The sequence below is a fragment of the Chaetodon trifascialis genome, chromosome 22 (genome assembly GCF_039877785.1).
Source record: "Chaetodon trifascialis isolate fChaTrf1 chromosome 22, fChaTrf1.hap1, whole genome shotgun sequence".
Lineage (NCBI taxonomy): Eukaryota > Metazoa > Chordata > Actinopteri > Chaetodontiformes > Chaetodontidae > Chaetodon > Chaetodon trifascialis.
The window spans coordinates 6552498-6577323 of NC_092077.1; the positions used below are offsets into that span (position 1 = coordinate 6552498).

At 42.4% G+C, this 24826-nt stretch overlaps 1 protein-coding gene across 1 annotated transcript in view; it reads left to right on the forward strand.

The window, feature by feature from the left end:
• ano2b (anoctamin 2b) overlaps window positions 1-22963 on the forward strand; it is a 54956-nt gene extending 31993 nt beyond the window's left edge. Inside the window, exons 19-24 of the mRNA XM_070992117.1 lie at window positions 2078-2220; window positions 7400-7552; window positions 8325-8377; window positions 9489-9667; window positions 18324-18429; window positions 18881-22963. Of these exons, the coding sequence (XP_070848218.1) occupies window positions 2078-2220; window positions 7400-7552; window positions 8325-8377; window positions 9489-9667; window positions 18324-18429; window positions 18881-19273 (1027 nt within the window). The 3' untranslated portion in view covers window positions 19274-22963. The remainder of the gene's footprint in view (window positions 1-2077; window positions 2221-7399; window positions 7553-8324; window positions 8378-9488; window positions 9668-18323; window positions 18430-18880) is intronic.
• The last annotated feature ends 1863 nt before the right edge of the window (window positions 22964-24826 follow it).

The window sequence follows — 24826 nt, forward strand, 5'->3', positions numbered from 1 at the left end:
ATGAACCCTCAAGCACCCTGCGGAGGGTATAGAGCTGGTCCAGTGTTCCACGGCCAGGACGAAAACCGCATTGTTCCTCTTGAATCCGGGGTTCGACTATCGGCCGGATTCTCCTCTCCAGTACCCTGGAATAGACTTTACCAGGGAGGCTGAGGAGTGTGATCCCCCGATAGTTGGAACACACCCTCCGGTCCCCCTTTTTAAAAAGAGGGACCACCACCCCAGTCTGCCAGTCCAGAGGCACTGTCCCCGTCTGCCACGCGATGCTGCAGAGGCGTGTCAACCAAGACAGTCCTACAACATCCAGAGACTTGAGGTACTCAGGGCGGATCTCATCCACCCCCGGCGCTTTGCCACCGAGGAGCTTGCGAACTGCCTCAGTGACTTCAGCCCCGGTGATGAATGAATCGACCTCCAAGTCCCCAGTCTCTGCTTCCTCTACGGAAGACATGACAGAGGGATTGAGGAGATCCTCGAAGTATTCCTTCCACCGCCCGACAATATCCCCAGTCGAGGTCAACAGCTCCCCACCTCCACTGTAAACAGTGTTGACAGAAAGCTGCTTCCCCCTCCTGAGGCGCCGAACGGTTTGCCAGAATTTCCTCGAGGCCAACCGGTAGTCCTCCTCCATGGCCTCCCCGAACTCCTCCCAGACCCGAGTTTTTGCTTCTACAACCGCCCGAGCTGCCGCACGCTTGGTCTGCCGGTACCCATCAGCTGCCTCAGGAGTCCTATGAGCCAACCAGGCCCGATAGGACTCCTTCTTCAGCTTGACGGCATCCCTTACTTCCGGTGTCCACCACCGGGTTCGGGGGTTGCCGCCACGACAGGCACCGCCGACTTTACGGCCACAGCTATGGACGACTGCATCACTGATGTCAAAATGTCAAATATATTACTTTGTGCAGGTTGAATAAAATAATCGATGCCTTTTGACGCATTTTTCACAAGATGTATGAGCAGTTATGGAATCACCAATCATCAATAGTAAACAAAAGGAACCAGGCGTGAAGGAGGTGAACAGAGAGTAAGAGAGTCTTGACCTACATCAGAATCCTCTAATCTCCTTTCAGACCAGCACCAGTAACATGACTGGAGTGTATGTGTGTGTGTGTGTGTGCTCAAACAGACTTTAAAATGTGTGTGTTTGTCCATGAGTGTGGACACACTGTATGCAACTGTGTGTGTTTAATGGACAGTAAACATTTATATGTTCAGCGGCTCCTTGAATGCGCCATGCCATCTGTAACTCCTGTGTTGTGTGTGTGTGTGTGTGTGTGTGTGTGTGATAACCACATAAATAATGCAGTCAAGCATTTAGCTGCTTTTATTAGAATTCTTTTACAAGCAGCACACACAGTCACATGCACTCCCGCATGTATACACAACAATACGTCCACAGAACACACACTGTTACACAAAAGTCCAGCATGTTTGTCCACAGAGTTCATACATGCATCACTTCACACGGACACACACTGTACACAGACACACACCTACACATGCACCATGAGTGGTCGTTATTTACAGGCATGTACTCTCAGAAACACACACATAAAACTCTCTCTCCCCCCCTCGCTGCGTTCCCAGCAGTTTGTTAGCATCACACAATTTCACTTTTCACTTGAATGCTAATCTGCTGGTTTCTTTCTTTGAAAACAGTCAGCTTCTGCTTGTTGGACCAGTCGGTCCACGATGAAATGTATAGAATCACTAAATTAACTTATATAAATACATGCTTGTGTATCATGTTTCACAAGCAGAGACTGTGTTGTTGTTCCAGGGAAGGTTTACTGTGCGCACCTCGCTTACACCAGCACCACCCTGCTTCACATTCACAGATGAAGAGCATTTAGGTTCAGTGCCTTGTAAAGTAAATTGTTTATTTGTTTGGGAGACGCACTTCTTTTTTCCATTGGAATCAGGATTTGAAATGTATTCTTCCAGCTGCAGTGAAGGTGCCAAGTGCAGCTTTTTAACTTTGATGAATAATTATCAAATTCAGTGCTGAGTACAAATGAACCTTTTTTTTTAAAATTTGATTATATGTGCAGTTCATATTTTATGTACATTTCAGGAAGCTGAAGAAGCTTGTGCGTGCGATAAAGGATAAGGGATCAGCAGAGAAGGAGATGGACGAGGAGAGGCCTCCGCAGCAGTGGAACCTGGACTACGCCCTGGCTCCCTTTGAGGGCCTCACGCCTGAATACATGGAGATGAGTGAGTCTGCACGCACAAACACCACACACACAGAAAACTAGCCTCAGGGATGAAGAGCAGCCATTTAGGCACCAATGTAAGTTTAAATGAGCACCCTTGAACATACTGAGAGGTGTTATGTGATCTGTGTCTGCGAAGACCGACATGACATACTCAGGTAAAAGTGCATACCTGTAGGATGTGTCCTTTATGAACAGCATTTGCCAGTTGTTAAAATTCCTTAAACGACCTGAGTTACGTTGATCTGACAAAGACTTTAGTCATGACTCTTGACCCTATGGAACCTAAGTTAAGTGAGCAGTGTGGACTTTTACTGTACTCAATTTTGACATGTTTTAATACATTTGTTGCATTCGATGGCTGGTCCAATGCAAGAAACCAGTAAATGTCCACATCATTTTTACATTAGTCAACTCGGACTCCGCGGGAAGCTTGGCAGTGTCATGGTTTGGAACCACCAGTCTGTCTTTACTGTGGCTGGCACAAATAAAACACGATGGGGTAAAAAAAAAAATCTGTAAATCAGACATAATCCAGAGGCTCATTACATTTCATCCTGACAAAGACTGGCAGGTAGAGAGGAAACAGAGATAAGGTGAGGTGTTCATGCAAAATCTGAATAAAATTAAGATTATTCTTAGTTTTCACACGTTTTAATGTACAGCACGTTATTCTGTAAAATTTCATCATTAAGGTCATTCAGAGGTTAAATAGCTCTAATAGTAAACTGGACTGTTTCACTGTCTGTCAGGGGAAAATTACCTTATGGAGCTGGTAAACAGCTACAGGTGTTGGGCTGTTATGTCTGAGAGTACACACACACACACACACACACACACACACACGCACAGCTGTGGGTACATCTCCTGTGCAATTACAACCAAATGCAGTCATAACAAAGTAACACCTGCTCAGTCAAAACTTTTTTAGGGACAAAATAAAGCCTTAAGTTTTGAAGAGATAGACTGGACTGAAAGATGGAATACTTATTTAAAGGAATCAACGTGGAAGACTGAAATTTTTCTTTTTTGTGACAGTCATGAGTGGATTTGTCATATGTACTGTATATCTCTTTGTGCTCTGTCACAGACTGCTGATGACAGTGAGCAGTTCATGGAAGTCCTATGAAAAAACTTCATGTAATAATAATAATAATAATAATAATAATAATAATAATAATAATAATAATTTGTGTCTGATATGGTTTTCTAGTGTCACCCTACATCGTGAAGGTCAAACATCTGAGGAAAGCAACAATAAACAACAAATATTTTTCAGGAGAGAGAGACTTTCAATTTGCTGATTTAAACACTTGAAGTATGGGAGAATCCATCTTTCCCATGAAATTTCTTCTATTTACTTTATGATGCAACAGCTTGGATTAAATCAGTGTTTCTCAATTCCAGTCCTCGGGCCCCCCCTGCCCTGCATGTTCTAGATGTTTCATGCTCCAACACACCTGATTCAAATGAATGGCTCATTATCAGGCCACTGCAGAACTTGATGACGAGCTGATCATTTGAATCAGGTGTGGTGGAGGACGGAAACATCTAAAACATGCAGGGCAGGGGGGGCCCGAGGACCGGAATTGAGAAACACTGGATTAAATAAAAGACAGTCAGACATATTAGGAGCCACAGTCCACACTGAGTGATCCTTCCCAACACAAGCACGATGAAATCTTCATCCTTTCATCAATCAGTTCCTTCACAGTGGGACGCTGCGATAAGTCCAACTTCTAAAATATCCATCCATCCATCCATTTTCTATGCAGCTTATCCCTTTCGGGGTCGTGGGGGGGGACAGAGCCTATCTTGGCTGTCAATGGGCGGGAGGCGGGGTACACCCTGGACCGGTTGCCAGCCGATTGCAGGGCAACTTCTAAAATATTGAATTTGTTATTTATTATATTAGATTTAATTGTCTTGTTGCCGAGGAGACAAAACTGTGGATGTAAAGGCAGAATGGAGCCTACCCAATTCCCCAGTACCTCAGATACTGCACCCATAGATCGCTCCCACAACATGTACGAATATGTGACGGCTCACACTCACACGTCCAGCCTTGACTGCTATCAGCACGTCTCTAGATCTTTAAGTTTCTACACTCTGATATGATTTTAAAGTTGCCCTCTATGTGCTTCCACAAACAGTTTGCACAACCACACTGATGCCCAGAAAGGGAAAAATTTTAACGATGACAGAGTCAATGACAAAGATCACCCAGAAAGGACAGAATCTGACTGAAAATGAATGACTAAACGTATAGACAAACGTAAAAGAAAGAAAGAAAGAAAGAAAGAAAGAAAGAAAGAAAGAAAGAAAGAAAGAAAGAAAGACATCCCTTTATTCATCACACCACATAGTACATGCACACACATGCCATGCTTAGTGAAATTCTTCTCCATGTTTGACCCATCCTGGTAGTCCTTCCTCCGCAGCAGACCAGGAGCGGTGGGCTGCCATCTGACTGGTGCCCGGGGACTCAGTTTCTTTTCCATTACCATTGGTCAGGTGGTGATCTTCATGCATGTTTTTAGAGGGGGGTTTCATTTCACGGAGGATCCCCTAGGTGAACACGGGGAGAACATGCAAACTCCACACAGAAAGCCACCACCCTTTCCTCGAGATAAGGGGCAGCAGACATCGAAGGCATGGTGGAGGACACGCCCGCAAAGAGACGCATTTCTAAAGAAAAACAGATACAGACACAGCTCGATATATCTGAACATTTTCCTCCTGCTTGATGGAGTCAGCACACATGCAGCAACAAGCTTGACTTTAGAACCTGCCAACATCTGTATGTGAAGGATTGTGAAGCAGGAATATTGTGCTCTGAGGTTTAAACTATTTAAAACCTAAAACAACAACACTAAGCCTCCAGAGGATGGACCAGACTGAACGTATTAGAAATATCTGCACTATAGGGACAGACGCAAGAACTCTTCACAGCTGGAAACACTGGCAGATTTTTGATACTTTCTATGTAGAAATGATGAAATTGGGTTTACATGTATCACAGTGGTTATCTGTCATTTGATGGAATCAACACCTATAAGTTTAGAACAGTCTTGAAGACAAGGTTTGTTTAGAGTGTTGATGGAGCTGCGATATGATAATGTGGAGATTTCATGTGATATGGACAGAGGACAGAGGACAGAGGCAGGAGGGGAGTAAGACAGATAGAAGCCTGGGCTGATGTCGCTGCAGGGCACAGGGAGGAATGTCAGAAATGTCTGAGCTCTATGGGCAAACACACACTCACACCTAGCTGTGAGTGTGTGAACGGGTAGTTTTGGGTTTGCGTTAGCTCTGTTATTATGTATTTCTGTGTCTTTAAGGTGTGCGTGTCCTCTTTTTGTGTGTATGCGGCCAGCCTCGAACCCGTCAACCTCGGCTCAGGTGGATGATGAGGTTATTCTAAGCTTGCCCTCTAGCGCTTGCCGCTCCGCCGTCGTATTTTCTTCCTCCCCGCTCTTTGTCTCAGCGTGGCGTCCCGAGGTGAAGCAGTCCGTCTCCGGCTCGCTGGAATTCCCCGTTCCCACACTGCTAAAGTTCCACAGCTCCGATCAGAGCCGTATATCAGCCAAAGTCATGCAAACCACCTTGTCTTTCTCATGTTTCCTCTCCACATTCTTAGGAAGCAGGTGCATGTTGTTTTGAGCATTTACTGAGCAACCCAAAAGAAAGACGTCTCAGTCAGTTGCAAAATCAGTGGTCAAACCTAAAGCCTTCCTCTGGAAGCTAACCATTTTCAGCCAAAGAACTAGAAATGTGATGTGATGTGCTCTACAATAAACCCCCATCAGCTGTAGTTTTAATTATTAGTCACGGATGTTGTGTTTCTGGGTTATTGAATTAGACTGACTTGCATAACAATACACACGCATGCACGCAAACATGCAGTACAGATACACACACATAGTTCCCCACTCTGCTTAATCAAAAAAAGTCCCGGTTCAGCCGGTGCAGTGGAGTGTTTAACCTTAAAAGGCATCATCTGAATCACAGAGAGGGCCTGGACAGACAGACTGACTCCGGACCAGACAAATGACCATTCACGACTGTCAATCTGACGACGGTGTCTCAGTGGCGGTTTGAAATGTGTGCTTCCGATGTTGGTTTGATTCCTGTCTCATGTCTCTTATGCTGTCAAAGGGCAGAAAAGACTCATTTAAGTGGTTCTGTTTACATCAACTTCAACATGCAAAATCCCACTGACTTGAACTGTTGCACCACTTGAAACTCAGGAAGTTCGCTTGTAGCACTGTGTAAATCATCCATTGATCTCCTTCTTTCTACCATTTTGTAAACATGGAGAGTAATATACTGTCCTCTCATCATTATACAATTATCAGAACAGACCGGAGAGAATGAGATATAACATAAATGTGGCAGCATTATCCAACTCCCAGTAAATGCCTCTCAGGTATATCTGGAGTTTGATTAACTGAACTTCAGACCACCATTTTCAGGTGGATCCGAGATGCTTTTCAGGACTGTGTCGAGGCTGGAAAGCATCTCTGTCTCTTTAAAAAAAAGTGCTCAGCAATCTTTTCAGTTGGCTTAAGTTGAGAAAATGGCACATGCTTTGAGGTTAAGATGGACAAAGACTGAAGTCATAACCACCCGCTGCTACTGTCTGTGAACTCTGCTGCAAGGCAGTAATGGAAATAGGGAAAATGAATAAGAATATTTGCAGCGGGACAGTAGCATTTTACACGTTTTGACAACCATGATACCAACATGATGGTAAACACGAATCTCACAAGCATATGATTTTGTTTTCTTCAAAATGCAGTAAATTCTTTAAGGAAGTCTTTGTTTAAACTGCAGCTCGTGGCAGAAAAGTGTGACTTGGGTTATGTTTATGTCCTAAAGACATCGTAAAACCAATTATGTACAGTCCAGCAATGGAATTTCCATAAGTGATGTGCTCACCTTTCCTCGTCTTTGTGAGGAGTCCAGTAATAGCTGGAAGCTATGGGACCACACTCTTTTAATATGGATACGTTCATTTGAATGTCGGCGTAATCATGATTAGAAACAATGTTAGGATAGACCACGTCCACCTTATGACAGGCCTACAGTATCATGCATATTTACCTCCTCCAGTATATTGATGTTTCGTCACACTACACCTCCTGCAGCATGCCTGATGATCCATCTCTCTTCTCCAGTCATCCAGTTTGGTTTCGTCTCTCTGTTCGTGGCTTCATTCCCACTCGCTCCTCTCTTCGCTCTGCTCAACAACGTCATCGAGATCAGACTGGATGCCAAGAAGTTTGTCACAGAGCTACGCAGGCCGGTCGCCGTACGTGCTAAAGATATTGGTAAGCTGATGTGACCCATGGAAAAAGGAAAAGCTAAACACACAGAGCATAAGTTACTCAGAAGTACCGCACCCTCCCATACAACCAGGATTGTAACAAACACCATGGGACACAAATACTCGCCACTGAAGCCACACTGATTAAATTCTTTTGGGGTTAACAGCACTTTCAGGCAGCCAGGCAGGTTTCATAGCTGATTCTACAAGCAGCAGGGGTACATTCATGTTGTTGCTATCAGCTGAAAGCTCATATTTCTTCAACGAGTCAGCCCTCATGTCAGCTTGATCTCTGTGCATCTTTGACTTTTGAAGAGCTATACTAGGCCCGGAGGTTGTACAGTAAGTCATATGGATAACATGATGGATAACATGTTCCTGTATGAATTAAAAAAGATTCTGACCATCTGTTTAAAACTCATCTGGGTAATGTCAAACATGGTGATGTCCGTCTGTCAGCCTGTCCACCACTGGTCCAGACTGAAATAACTCAGTGACTGCTGGATGGATTGCCATAAATTTTCATACTCATGGTCCCCAGAGAATAAATCCTAATGACATTGGTAATCCCCTGATTTTTCCTCTTATGCCACCATTAGGGCGACATTTCTGCTTTTAAAGGAAATGTATCATCAGCTATGGGAAACTGGTACAGACTCATTCTCAGAACCCATTTAAAGTTTTGTCACTGTGCTTAATACACATCCGCTCTCTTCATCCTCATCACTTGAACCATCCTCTCTCTTTGTCTCTCTCTCTTGCTCTTCTTTCTATAGGTATATGGTACAACATACTGAGTGGAATGGGAAAATTCTCAGTCATCATAAATGTAAGTGTTAATGTAATGTCCTGCTTCTTCCTATCTGCATTGAATTAGTGATGAAGGCAGATATGTGCACAATAAATGCATGAAGGCGGGTATTCTGCCGTGTGTCCCCTATATAACGTGGCTGTTTTAAGGTCCCACAGAAAGCACTTTAACACTTCAATAAGTCAGGACTAACTTAACATTTAGGCATCAGTGTAATTAGTGTGAACAAATAGGAAGGACTTGGATAGTTAACCTCAAAGACATCATAGATGGACAGGAATAGATGTCAAAGGTTAACAAGGATTGCATAACAGTGCTTTGCCACTGACCTTGAACTTCTCTGCTGGGACATTTCGACATGTAATCCAGCTTTCATCAGTTCTGTTGTGTGAATGTCTGCAAATATTTTAATGGATCCATCGCTCACAATGATAACAGTTGATGTTGAACAGAGCTCTAACCTCTCCGCTCACTCTGAGAGGTCATCTGTCACGACCTTGCGAGATCCCAGAATTATGCCTGAAACACCTTAACATGGTGATCTGTGAAGGTCAAGGTGTGTGTGTGTTTGTGGAATCAGGAAAGTTCTTCTTGGGATTTGTCCTTGGCCAGCAAACAAAATCCTACTCCGTTTACTTTTAATACTAAACAGATTTGAGGAGGATTCAGAAAACCAAGCAGCAGGAGTTTTTATTTATTTTAGAGCTTTGGGGCATTGGACACACACACACACACACACACACACACACACACACACACACACACACACACACACACACACACACACACACACACACACACACACACACACACACACACACACACGCACACACACAAGGCAATGAAACTGACAGCAGAGTTCCCCTTTTTGTGCATGAACCTAATCATGCATCTATCAGTACTACACACTTTATTTAATGCTACAAAATGAATAGATGTCAATGCATTACTCAAATATATCTAAAATGCATAGTTTGCAGGAGCTTTTAAACATATCAAAAATAAACAGTACCTCTTTCACTTTGATGAATCACCAGATTTCCTGGACAAAACTTCTTGTCTCACGGTGTATTTTTTGTTGTGGCAGTAAGGTGGTTCACTTTTTCACCCTGTCTCTTTCCCTGTGGAGGCCTTTGTGATCTCCTTCACGTCGGACTTCATCCCTCGGCTCGTCTACCAATACATGTTCAGTCAGACCGGTACCATGCATGGCTTCATTGACCACACGCTCTCCTACTTCAACGTGTCCAATTTTAAACCGGGCACGGCACCGCAGAACTCCGAGCTCGGGGACATCACCTTCTGCCGGTAAAAACACACACACACACACACACACACACACACACACACACACACACACACACACACACACACGCATAACAGTTTGAGATTTTGGAAGCAGTACTTGTAACTTGTACGTAGAAAGAACAAATCAATGAGTTTTATGAAAATAATACTTATTTAATTCAGAATACAGCAAAAATAGCCACCAATAAAAATACATACTTGTACATGCACATGCACCCCATTTTTCTGTCTTGTCATAGCTTATAGCTTTGACCTTACCAAATACATTAAGACTCTCCTTCAGTCTCTGCATCAATGACAAGTAACTACCAATGATATGCTTATTTCATTGCTAGTATTTGTGTAATTTGAGAGAAGGATGCCTTTCTTTGATCTGAGGTTCATGGAGCTGATGTCCATCTCCAGCTCAACTTTTTCCTTTCAAACATTCATCCATATCGAGAAACCTTTTGAATAACATCTGCATTTTCTTACATTCACACCGGAAGAACACAGCCCTTTACTGTTTACCGTTTGCAGTCATCAGAAACTCAGAAAACTTTTGCACATGAAGCACAATCTTTCTGTTTTGTGCAACAAAACAAGCATCTGCGTTTGTGATAGCAGAAAAAGCAGAAAATCAGGCAAGGCTGCAGAATTAAAGGCATAGCTGGCCCTGTATCCAGAATGTTCAATTAAAGTGACTGTAGTTAGAATTGAGATATCAGCATTTGATACATATAATAATATATCATCTGCATAAAGCATTACATAAGTGATGTTACATTGCTTGAGTCTCCAAAGATCAGTTAGTTCTTAGAAATTTATTTTTTTTCTTCAATAATGATTGTTGAGCACTCTGCTGTCATTAAGTTTTGCAGGCATTTTCTGCCACCATCTTGGTCCCCACCACAACCACCAAATGATACAAAGTGAACTTTTTCTCTTAGTCACCAATGTGGCAAATGGCGAGGAAGTAACAGTTTTGGGTTGGAGATGCAGATGCAGTTAATGCAAACAGTATTAAGGCAGTTTAGGTCCTGAGACAACAAGGACGAATGGGATATTGTCATGACACAAATTAAGCTTGATGTTAGAAGCCTCAAAAGACAGTGCACTATTGTATCTATTATGCATTTTCACGCATGCCAGTGGCAAGCGTCTCTTTCATAATATCAATATAAAGCACTGTAGATGAAAAGGTCACAGGCCGGCGCCCACAGAGGCCAACCTGCTGTTACATAAGACAGCAAAGAATGACAGTGCAAGAATACAGTCTTTGTGCCAATGTGGTGTGGTACGTCACGTCTCAAACACGTCGAGATATTGTAGGCTTTGAATGCTTATAGGCATGAATTAGGCGGGAAGATGTTCCAAGAAGGGGGTGTGTGTCTAAAAATGTGTGAAGTGCTGTATCGTCTATGCACAGACTGTGTCTAGGCAGTGTGTTAGCCGCCTATGTTGTGGGCAGCGCCTCTGGGCTCTCGGCAAATGATTCAACTCTGTAATTCAGAGCATGTCAGATGCTCCAGACAGTTCATTTCTTTCTTTCTGTCTTTTTGACCCAGTTAATTTGGGGCCTCTTGTTGTATGTGTGAATGTACTGTATGCAGGAGGGAGGAAAAATCGGTCAAGAATGAATAAATGGACGGATGAGGGAGTCAAAGAGTGAGTGGCGAGAGGAAGGACAATGTCATTGAACAGATGATAAGATAAAGCCGGAGACAGGGAAGCATGGAACAATGTAGAAATAACAGAGGAGAGGAAGGAAGGGGAGAGGCACTGTAGTTGATGATGGATGGATGAATGGATAAATAGATGGATGGTGTGATAGAAGCCAACCACTGAGGGATTAAATATTTAATGACATTTAAAAACAGCAATGTGAGGAACTTGAAGACAGTTTCTGCATCAGTGGGCAGAGCATCACTGTACATCTCTGCAGTCATGCTTTCTCTACTGTATTCCCAGTGCTAAATGAGTGCTAAATAAAACGTGGGTCAAGTATGAATTCTCCTGATGGTTAAGATTTCTAAGAGTTGCCACTGTCAGGAAAACTTTCAGGCTTCCTCCAGAGAAGAATGATCTGCAAATAAAACAGTTTTACACTTGATTCATTTCAGCCAAAAATTAACCATTTCTTCAGAGTTTGATTGACAGCGATGAAGATGTTGGGTATATAAACATATTGTGAATCTGGAAATTGCAAATAGAAAGCACAGGAAACTATGATGTGATGAAAAAAACTTTATATCAGCTTCACATTAATTTACGTGTCAGAATGCCCTGAAGACCAGTTGCACCAAATATCCAACACATGGTCTGTTATCCACTATCTTAATCCCGCTGTTGCAAAAAAACATCTTTAATGATGCGTGTAATCAGCAGACAAGGAGCACATTATTAAGAGATTGTGGAAAATTTGGTCCTGAATTTAAGAACAAATGCATTCAGGTTTAAATCGTTGCTCCAGTAGACAGCTGGAAGGACTTCACCCTGCTTTTGTCGCACGAACCAGTTCTAAGCAACGATTTTAATGATTTTTGTGGTCAGAATTGTTATATGCACAACTTCAATTACAAAAAAGCTAGGACAGAATACAATACTTTCCAAATGAACTGCAGGCATTGAATACATATTAAACCCTTACCAGCCCCGACTGTCATTTAGTTGGCCTTTTTTTAGCATTCCTGACTGTTACATTTAAATCACATATTCAGCTGGTAGGTTTTACAGTTATTTAAAAATAAAAGAAACAAGAACACTTTTTACAACATGAACAGATAAATGAAGGATAATAAAAACAAGAGACAGAACAAGTTAACCATGAGCTCTCAGCTTTGTCAGCTTTATATGTCACAAATGATTGTGACAAGACTTTGAAAAGAATTCCTACTGCTTTATGTCAAGACAGAGCTTGTTCCCTGGGCTGATGGGAAGTTGGCTGTAGTTATGCTCTTATCACCAGGAAGTCAAGTGAGGGCCAAGGAGTTACATTATCCCGCACTGGGATAGATTGTCTGGGTGCCATATCTGCTTCTGATTAAAGGAAATCCACTGAGTATATGTCAAGAAATTTAATTTAAAACCAAAAATGTCAACCCCATGATGGCGGTCGACATGAGAATATCTCTACTACATTTCATAACAATCCATTTCACAATTGTTGAGATGTTTCACTCTCGACTGATTTTGCCTGCTTTCCTGCTGCAATCGTGGCTAAAAATCAGAAAAAAGCAGGTTGACGTGGGGTGTATGTGCTTATGCACATAACACAGGTGTTTTCATCAGGATGGGGCGCTATTATTTCAGCACATCTACCAAGCACACCTTTCAACACAATGGAAATCATCTCTTCAGCATGGCAGCTGATCATTAGTGTGCTGACAGGTTCTGTAAGAAAGCATGAGCCTGAGACTCATAGGCTAGCTACAACGACACATTGATTGATTGATACACATGCAGACAAAGCAGTGTTGAATTCAGACTCGTGGTACATTGATGATATTTTTGTGTTGGATTAGGTATTAATGAGTGGCACAGAACGTAATAAAAGTCTGTGAAAGAGCAGAAAACAGTTATTTGAATTCTTATTTTAACTGTGGTGAAAACCAGGACAATTTGGTGGTGAATGAAGACATTCATTTTAGTGTTTAACAGATATTTGTCAGGACCAAGGACACCCAGCTTTAAACCGGGACACTTCTGGACAAACTGGGACATCTGGTCACTGCAGATTAACACTCACTTGCCAGAAGGGAGCATTGAGACACAACAACACTCAGAGTTTAGTGACAGTGGCATCAGTGGTGTACAATACATTGTTCATGACTAACTGTGCGGGTGTTTTCATGGTCAGCTGTGAGACATCATAGTCAGAAAACATCTCATTCCCAAATGCCACAATTGAGCTGACAAGGTCTAAAAACACAAGCATCTGTGGGACAGCTGTGGTCTTTGGCTGCACATGAGCACCAGAACTGTCTTAAATGTGGAGCATGAAGATTACTGTATTGATACGTGCTGAGGAGGAGGCCCAATCTAAGGGATCTTTAATTTAATTTCTCCCAAACTGCAACTATGAAGTGACAGCTGGAGCTGCGTGGTCAGTGAGCCTTTATCTGTCAGAAGCTAATCTTTCACACACTGAGCGGGAATTTTGGAGCTCAGTGTTTTTCTGATCTTGTTCCTCTCTCTGTACCCAGCCAGGGGGGAGTCATAAACTGCAGAGGCATGGAAGTGTTTTTGGATCAGAGTAAGAAGGGTGCCGGACCTGTTGTCCGTTCTCTGCTCTTAACGATTCTGGGAAAAGAGGAACAAAACAGTGGGAAAGAACAAACAGAGTGTCTGGAATAATAACAGAAAACTGAAAGACACATGCTCAAACATACAGCATGCAGCACACATGTTCCTCCACATGACAGATACTCTTGTTTTAGGTCACTGGTCTCCACTATGGCATTACCTGACTGCAGCCACGCTCTACAATGAGGGGTTAGTGTGTGTGGTGTGTGTGTTTTAAGGATGGGAATGGGCTGACCCTTGTTTGTCTGTAAATTTATTCCTGGATCCCAGGAGGCACTGTATTGGCAGCAGGAACTCTCAGGAATACACACACACACACACACACACACACACACACACACACACACACACACACACACACACACACACACACACACACACACACACTCTCTCACGTACTCGCCATAATCTCATTGAGAGGTCTTACGGACCTAATATTGAGTTAGATGCTCCAGTTGCTGCCGAGCTGCACTATTATAACCAAACATGGAGCGTCTAGAAAATACACACTCACACACACACAGGAAGAGAGAAAGAGTGGGAAAAAATGTTCTTTGAGAATGATATTTTAAGGCAAGTTAAGTTGAATTGAGCGTGGTGTGACGGGAGGTCTTGTTTCACACATTTGAAATTGTTCCACAACAAAATACGGTAAAACGCTGGCGAGCGAGTGAGAGAAAGATGAATAGATGAAAGAAAAAAGAGAGGGAGAGAAGAGTGGACTCTCACCGGCAGCATTCCTCACTCATGACTGTATAAGGAGAAGGAATCAGACACCATAAGACCCTGCTAACGCGCACACACACACACACACACACACACACACACACACACACACACACACACACCTCGCCCTCCTCTGTTATTTCTATACTGCTAGTCAAGTAGTCGGTGAGACAGCTCAATTAAGCCATTTTATCTATTTTGGTGTCAGAGGAAGTTTTTTCACGAGTGTGTGTAGGTGTCAGCTGTCTCAATAGAAGGCTTTGATCTGAGGCATCACATGTTAAACCACTGTGTGTTCATGGTAAAGACAGTGTCCTGCATTCCTTTTCTCTTATAGGGCGTTAAGAAATATCTAAAACTCTTGAATATACAACTGTAATTTTAGCTGCACAAACAGGTGGAAGAGTCCTGCTTTGGTTTGTCTGGCAGGTCTTTTTCACAGCAGACTTTTTTCCTCATTGTAGCAGGAAAAGGAGCATACTATGCAGGAATTGTCGGTTACTGTTCGTAAACTAAGAGTCATTCGCCGCTGTGGCCGCCATTTTCACAGCTTCCTCTTGGATGTGTGCTGCTTACGGTCTGGTACAAATTTGCTATCTTTAGCAACCTCACCTGCGCGTTATTGGCCGGGGGCTACAAACTCACTGCCCAAAGGTTGCAACGTCCCAAACACAGAAAAATAAGAAGAAAAAAGAAAAGGCAGAGGGCAAATAGACCACCTCACACTTCTACCGGGTCATGAGTGATGATTTAGAGACACTGAGGTTGTCTTTTTTGGGGGGGAAATCCTGCATAGTACACCTTTAACAATGGCTCTGCTCTGTTCAAGTGTCCCAGTCAGCCATGACAGCGTGACAGCGAGCCAGCACCCTGAAACTGAAGCTAAATGGAATTCAGCCATAACTATTTTCTTTTACACCTGTGCTTTTCCTGCTGTGACATGTCACAATGTCTTTAGTGACAGAGCCTATCGCTTGACAGGATTTTGATTGATAGGAGGCGGATCTTAGCTATTGGTTGAGACATGAAAATCACAATATAACAGTTTTGATTATGATTGTCAGACTCTGATAGTAATAGATTATGTTGATCAGCTTATTTTGATTGAGCGGGAAGGAATGAGAAGCAAAAGTCAGCTCACTCTGAAAGTGTCCTTTAAGGCAGCAGGTTGAGAGATCTAAACCATTTGACATAGATGGTTGCCATCCTGCTTCCATGCTCCCAGACAAGTGCTTTGTTGGGATCAGTAGTACTCTGGCACTGGGTTACATCCCTTCATGGTTTTTCTTTATGTAAAGACGTGCAGTAAAGACAATAAGCAGGCAGCTACAGAGGAAATAGATTTATGCATGCTGTGTTTGCTGATGTTGCTCATGTTCCTATGATCCGTGCATTCAGTGGCTCATCAATATGTCATCGCTTAATTACCTCTTCTTCCACAGAATGTTTCATCTTGATCCTGTTGATCTTCTGTCTTTTTGTTGGACCATGCAGTTTCCTCTTATTATTTTACTTGACTCTGTCTGATGTCTATCTTAATGCCCAGATTTAAGGTAATAAAACTCCTATCTTTAGCCATAGCTCCACATAATGTTGATCTTTTACTATAAATCTCATTGGCTTTTATCCGTATCTATATCTGTACTTTCAGTGGTTTGGGAGAATGCATTCTTCTGCCTCAAGATGTTCTCTGGAATAACAAAGAGATGGATTGTCTCCCAGCTTTTGCCTTGAAAGGAATGCTATATGTTGTACTTTGCATCCCACAGGAAATGGCTGAGTGTTTGTGAAGATGGGGCCCAACAGTACAGTCACATAAAGCTATCCTTCATTCCTCTCCTCTCTTCAGCTTAAAGACATGAATGCAGATGAAAGTATTTTCCGAACTATAAAATATCTGCCAGGGGTTGGTCCTGAAATGTCTGTACTGTGGTCCCTGACAGTTTGCAAATGTGTACGGTTGATTAAAAATAGCATTTCATAATTTGAATACCCCTACTCAAATCCCATTTTGGTTAAAACACATACATAATTCACAGTCACTTGACCAGCACTGACTGTAATATCCAAACTGTTTTGCTGAAGGGCTGATTTTGATTTTGAATGAGTTAGTGCGGCCAAATAGTTACAAAATACATGAAGTTGAGCATAAAAACGGTGAAACCTTCCTTATGTTTTACACTTTATGAGGGATTCGTTATGTTGTTTAGGAGGGATTGCATCCGACAGGAAACCGCATTGTCAGACGTCCACAATAGCTTAATGAGAGAGTGGTCAGTGACAGAAAATGACAAAACATCGAAGGGTTTCTCCTTCAAACCGAGAAACTCCTTCGCCTCCTCGATGTGTCTGCATCTCAAGCAGCCCTGCTCCTACTTGGCATCATTTTACTTTGCTGTCTGATCTTTTCTTGTTGTGCTGCAGCCAGCACATTCAGCGGCAGCAGCAGCCATGGTGTCTGAATTGTCCGACTGCCACAGGTTACATTACTGCGCCTTGTTTTCTTTTTATGGCCTGTTACAGTCTGCTAATGCAGCACTTGCGCCAGATCTGCGCCGGTCTGTGAAACACTTAATACATCAACACAAGAATCAGCGACAAATAAGGGAAATCTTTTGAAGTGAACAATTTTTTTAAAGAGAGCAAAAGCTAAATATGACTGAATCTATACAATGAGCTAATTTTACAAATCAAACACTGGCTCAAGAATATTTTTATTTATATGCATTAGATCTGGTGACCAAAACACCAGTTGGTGACCGTTTCATGCCATCTGTGTGTGTGTGTGTGTGTGTGTGTGTGTGTGTGTGTGTGTGTTGTACTGGATGAGGCCACATCCTCAACATGTCCAGTCACATAACTTCTATTGTGGTTGTGTTAAATTTGCTAGAAATAGAAGACATTCCAGTCTTTCTCTCCTCCATTTCTTTTCCCGTTACCTCTAATTTTTCCTTTCATGCATCTGCCTCTGTCCTTTTCCTCTTTCTTACTCTCTGATTGTCCTCTCGTCCCTCTCGTCGATTCCTTGCTCTCATTTTAAACCGTCCTCTGTTAGCTCAACATGTGGTTTGAATTTTTTGCCGTTTGTTTTGCAAGGACAATTAAAACTGTTTACTACAAAGGAAACAAAAGAAAGGAATCCTAATAAAGTTTTTTGCACTTCGAGTCAGAGTGCAAGCTGAGTGTGTGTTTTAATAACACTTGGTCTCAGCCAGGTAAGGATAAATCAGGGTGGGTCACAAGATGATAAATGATAGTGGAGGTGGAAAGTTGGTGGTTGATGGATTCTTACCCCTAAATTTCAGAAGCAGCCCAGAAGCAGCTCTCCACTCAGCTCCACAGAGAATACTCGCCGGGTCTAATATCGACAGACACAACATCATCTACACAGAGCAGATCGAGCCAGGCAGGAAGTCAGACACAGGAACAGCATACAGAATCCAGTAAATTTTCAAAATAAAGCATCCTGTGCAGACTCCTGATTGTATATCAACAATAAACACAATTAAAACAGACAAAAACTGTGTAACCTGATGGTAGAAGCTCAAATATTAAGAAAAAAAATGAGCAAAATCTGTCCAAGTTAACAAAATCAAGCATGCAAATTTTTGACATCCACACTACATTCATGTGCGTTTTGTTCTAGGTATAAAGACTACAGGGAACCCCCCTGGTCTCCAGATGCGTACACTTTCTCCAAACAGTACTGGTGTGTCCTGGCTGCAAGACTGGCCTTCGTCATTCTGTTCCAGGTATGAGCTGATGCTAATTTCAATTGGTCATGTACTCTCATCATGATCAAGAACATTACCAGATGCCGCAACCAGTTAACGACCAGCTCATTTGATAAACAGCTCTTTCTGTCTGCCTGCATGTCCACTGACATATGTCTACAAAATGTCCTTCACAATTCAAGAAATTTCTTATAGTAACTATGTTTACATGGCTAATGGGAATAAAATTCGTACTTTGTCATATTTGGAATAATAATGGAATATTAGAGTTCATATAAACATAGTCAGTGTCTCTCAAGTTTCTAGATCAGAGTCTTTGCAACTGTGGCAGGTCTCCACAGAGAGGCACAGGGAGGCATGGTGTTGAGATGTGAGGCAAAGATACTTCGTGAGGTGAAAGGGACAGGTGTGTGCCGGCGTTCTGCAGAAATAAATGAATAAAACTTCTCCTTTTGTCTCCATCCTCCAGAATCTGGTGATGTTCCTCAGCCTCGTGGTCGCCTGGGTGATCCCCGATGTTCCCAAAACCATCGTGGAGCAGCTCAAACGGGAGAAGAAGCTCCTGGTCGACGTCTTCTTACGGGAGGAGAAGGAAAAATTCCAGCTCATCCAGAGCCTCTTCTCCAAGGACGCCACCCTCCACCCGGGCAGCCACATGCTCCACCCCAGCCAGGCGCCCCCCATCCCAGGCCGCTACAGCACTCTACCCCCATGTCCAATGCAAGCCATGACGAGTGACAGAGGAGGAGGAGGAGAAGGGCCGAGGGCGAGGTGTAGGGCCGCCAGTTTCAGCCAGTTCACCAGGAAGATTCCCCCGTCACCCAGAAACGAAAATGAGAACTCGAGACACACGGCGGTGTGACATGTACAACACACACCAGCCGCGCCTCGGGACTGGAGAACATGTTGCTCGGGTGATTTGGTCCATAAATATCTCTGCCTGTGTCTTTTGTGTCCTGGTGTGTGTGATGCAGTAATGCTGTGATGAAGAAAAAACCACAGCGTGATTTTAAACAAATTTGAATTCATCGGTCTCGGTGTGGTGGATTGTGCGCTGTCCACACTGGTTGAATGGCTGTCTGTGTGTCGTTCCTCCTTGCACTGACTGTTCACATGATAAAGTGTTATAATTTTTACTTTTTGGTAAAAAGGAATTATTTAGCGAGGCACACTTGCTTCATAGCGTAGACAAGCAATAATTACTGTATTAGGCTGAACAAATGAATATTAAAGAAGGAGAAGGACTTTTAACAAATGGGCAGATTCAACACAAACAGACTGATGGACATCGTGGCTCATTGCTCAGGCAGGGCACTGACAGAATATTCGGCTTTATGCGCTTATGCTCTTTATGTATTTTTTTTTAACAGAATTTGTAGCAGACACAACATTCCACGTTTTCTTTACTTTTCAATACATGGTACTGAAAGCACACATGAGCCTGCCAGAGGAGCGACTCATTTTCTTTACACCATTTACTGTGTTCCAGCTCGTTTGTCTCCGTAGAATTCAGGAATCATGTTGACTCGTTGTCGGACTTTACTACAACTGATGCGTCAGTCAGCACGCGGCTGCTGGTGTTCCCCTATGGCCTGCGCTATGTACTCCATGCCAATGTGGCACACTGCTGCATGCCACTCGTAGAGCCCACTCCACACTATCATTAGATATAGATCATCTGTGAACCAAATGTCTTTCCTGTTAGCCATATGGACTTCTACAGCTGCAGCAAACCACACTTAATATCTTCTCAGAGCAAAGAGAAAGTCAACTCTTTTGCAAACTGTGAATGGGAGTGAGCTAGAAATGATCTCACACCTTTAAGGGTCAAAGGAATAAACCTGATCAGCCTTCATTCATTATGAAATACCAGAATGTAACTCTGACATCCCTGGAGGTACGTAATAAATCTGAATTCCTACTTCCCAAATAGAAGAGCTGTATCTCGCATAAAAGAATTTACTGGTGTCACACAACCTCTGCCAGCCATGTTGGAAATCTTCAGCTATTGACTGTCAACAGATTTTATTTTGTACAACTGGGCCATATGTTTGTTTACTGTGAGCCAGTCAGTTCATCACTGCTATATGATTGATTTCGTGTTTAGCTAATTTCAGCTTGTTAGCTCGCTAACATACTATTTGGTCTAGCTATCATTGTATACTGTAGTTGTTAACAACAAATTAGCATATGAATTAAATTAGCTTTTGTAATGTTACAGTCAAACCGAACTTTGAATTCTCCTCACTTTTTGTGGAAGGAAATATAGCTGTACTGATACTGACAAAATAGTTTTTTGGACATGTTAGTGGACACTAGGTTCACCGATACTTGGGGGCCAGTGTTGCTTGGAGACAGGTCAACTTTCATGATGCGTTATACATCACAGCCCAGTAGCCTATGAACATTAATCAAGATGCTTTTCCCCACTTTTTCAACATCCCCATATCGTGTTGATCAACTACTATTAGTGATCAGATTTAGTGATTTGTGGTCTGACCCTTAATTGTGGGCCAAAAGCAAACACCTCTTGTGTTGCCAAGATGAAGAATGGTACTGGGATCCCAAGTTCCCTTAACTGACTGGCCTGGTTTGCTCAGATTATTAAAATAATGAATTAATTAAAACATTTTTTTCACCAGGAACATCTGGTGGGCAGCTGTGCTTTACAATGTTAGAGGACCCATTTTGCCGTTCGGGGGTTTTCACGCCTGTAGTTCACTGCACGCTGTGCTGTTATTTGTCCTGCATTAGGCTTTAAAAGGCAGCAGGTCGAGCTAGCTGTTAGCTGTCTTGCTCTCATGGGTCCAGATTAGGTTATGGTAAATAACTAGACTGTCAGACTTACAGAAACAGATGGTCTGTAAACCTCAGCATACCTTTATATGTTAGTCCATGATTCATATCACAACCTGGAATAACTAGCATACGGAACAATGGAGCATCGGAGCATAATCACAGATGGGACTGAACCATGGCTAACCAACTTCAGCTTACCAACTTAACTGCTTGTGTATCCGATGGAACTTAAGTGGTATTACAAACCATGTTTTGTGCCTACAGTAGATGCTGGTCTGCTCAAATTACCAATGATGACATTGTTAGTCAGAACTGAAAATCCATGCCCCCGTCTCTTCTCTGATGTCGAGGGTGCAACAACTGAAAACGTACATTTCTTCTTTTTGGTATTTACAATTTTGAACAGATAAGTACACAATGTGTACTTGGTGTAGAAGTTCTCAATACATGATTGTTAGATGGATTATGAAATTATTTTACATGCTGTGTGATCTGTTTGCTTTTATCTCATTGGTCTGTTCTTTTCTTTGTTTTGTTTTGACCAAGTAGACCTTGTGAGATTACCTGGCCGAAAGAAAAATCCTCAGAAAACAATAAACATCCAAGGCTGAAGCAGGTTTCTGCACTTGCTAGAATGTGGCATTGCAACCAGTTTGACTATTAGGATAACCCCACATGTACGGACACTGAAATGCTTTTGATAATGAACATCTTATTCGGCATTATCTCAGGTGCCCACCTCTTCTTGCAGGCTTCACCCACTTCATCTTTTGGCACCAGATGTGGATAAAGGGAAACTATGTCTGAGCTTGGTACGTTTTGCCTAGAAGTTTTTGGCAACCAGTAGATCAGGTGCATAAAAATGGCAGCTGGTCAAGACATGAATCCTGCCAAAATCTTGTTCCCCTTGCCTTTCTGTCCTCCGACCACTCCGTCACACAAAGAGTTTCAACATTTATGACAATGGGTTTATGATGATACTCTGCAAAAGCCATTCCCTCATACATATCTGTCACTATACCAGGTCTGTTCACGGTAGGTCAGAATTCAACTTCAAGTGGGTTGAGGTACCTTTTCTCCCATGAAATGATGAATCAGGACTTCATGAGCACACAGTTTTAAAACATCTACCTCTCACCAGCATTTACAGCTTTAAACCCGTAATCAGTTTTGCAATTCTTTCTTTCTTTCTTTCTTTCTTTCTTTCTTTCTTTCTTTCTTTCTTTCTTTCTTTCTTTCTTTCTTTCTTTCTTTCTTTCTTTCTTTTTTGTAGTTTTTAATTTCCACTCCTTGCTCTCTGCTACAAAACATATAGCAGCAAAGTTTGGTCCCATTTTCTGTGTCCACAAAAGTCTTTAATACACCATGAAATGAGTGATATCACAATCAAAGTTGTCATTTTTATGCACTGTGATCTCTGAACAGCCATACAGTCAGCTGGGAGTTTTAGCCTGATGGAGAATATGAATAAGAACCTTAATGAGTACCTTAATGAGTGAGTAGCTGACAGATGCTGAAAGCATTTATATTCATTGTTCTGGACAGAACCCCTTCAGGTGTCTCCCAGATTTCTTGAATCAAGAGTTTGAAGGCACTACTTACAGATTTAGAGTAACTGGTAAAATAGCAGTGCTTTAGTGAAGGTAGAAGCTATAGAAAAAGCAATATGTAACACACTGGATATGTTTATTTGTCATATGATGTACTGTGAAAATCCCTAATCTCTTAAAGTAAATGAGTGTATGTCACATTGTATACTATGGAGCAGTGTATTTTTTCCTTTTAAGTTTTTAAATTATGTCATTGCATGAATTTGTGCAGAGTTTTCTGCGGCCTGGCCATGCAGGAGCTCTTGGAAGTTTGCTAATGTCCCTGAATGCAACACTGACATCATTTCCTGTTTGTGGATTCAAATTTTGGAGCTGTGTCATGTTTTGTCTTGGGATCGATGTGTTTGTAGGAAATGTTTGTTCATCGGACAACAGTGAAACAATTCATCCAACACACCATTTGCATCATTTTGTACAGGTATGTGGTGAATGTTTGTTGGTAAGCAACGCTGGTTTTAGTGAATTCTGGCTTGTTTCCTCATGCTTTGAACAGAAAATGTTAGAATGATTTTGATTCATTTTCAGTAGTACAGATCGTACCCAGCAGGTGAACCATGTTTTCATGTTTTATACTATTAGAAAAAGAAGAAAGGCCCCATATATGGGACAGTTTTTGAAAAGGTGGCAGGGAGCAGAGGAAAGAGGGCCTACTTTTGACTTTCATGCATGGTGTTCAAGCTTTCAGAAATTCAAATAAGGCCTACTGCTGGCATCTGGCATCTAATGCAAGCAGCTTTTAGGGTAGTACACCTTCATCAACACCACAGTCATATTCCAAATGTGTTCATTTGAATTGATTTTAAACTGAATGATATCTTACACTAATTACATAAAAAATGATATTCTTGCTAATATTTTTTAATAATCAAAGTGTCAGTGGTTTGGTTGTTGTGGTCACTTTGCATTCTTAGGGCAGATGGAGATGTTTGACCCATTCGTCCATTGCTTTCAGCTTACTGCTTCAACTGTTTAGCAATTACTTTTAGCAAGGCCAACTCTCAACAACGGAGCGCCTGAGGCAAGATTTTCCAACAAAACTAATTTGACAAAGCAGTCATTAACCATCACTTTTAGATGTTTGAAATTCTCTGCTCACCTCCTAAACTGGCTTCCACATGCTCTCTATTGCAACATGCAGTGTTTTTTGTCCTTTAAATCAAAGATGTACCCTCTGGGTTACAGATACCCCAGGTTGGAAATCACTGATCCACACCAATCAATGTGCACCAGTGTTTGTGACCTTCTGCCTTTAGGTGTGTGTTTTATATGTTCTAATGGAACGTCAGGTAGTTTTCCTTTTTGCAGTACCAGGCCAAATTGGCATGCAACCACAGCATAAGTGGGTTCAAACCTCACTGCAGAAAAATGAGCTGTTGTTTGCACACACCCAGTGAGGGTTGGAGACTGTCTCTGTCTCTGTTTCCATCTTTCACGCCCTGTCAGACAGGTAAAATGGCATCGGTGCATGTACTTCTTTAAGTGTTTCATTTAATAATAGCGCTGCAAAAATACAACCTATGTAATCAGGAAAAACTGTTTCCAATCTCAAGCTATCCCAGTGTTTCTCAATTCCGGTTGTCGGGCCCTACGGCCCTGCATGTTTTAGATGTTTCCCTCCTCCAACAGACCTGATTCAAATGATCAGCTTGTCATCAAGCTCTGCAGTGTCCGGATAACGAGCTGCTTATTTGAATCAGGTGTGTTGGAGCAGGAGACATCTAAAACATGCAGGGCAGGGGGGCCCGACAACCGGAATTGAGAAACACTGAGCTATCCGGGCATGATAGCAGCATTAAGATGCGGATTGACATCAGCTGTTCTGTTGTGGGTGGGGGTCATGCCAGTCAGCAATGGGATTCACATTCCTGGCATTTAACTGGGATTGAGCTGACTGATCTGCCCGTCTCATTAGTCTTACAACAGCTTTTGTTGAAATGTGTTAGCCTCAATGTGGAACCACAAAGCAGCCTTCTGCTGGACCTTTTGAGCTGAATGCACACTGAGAA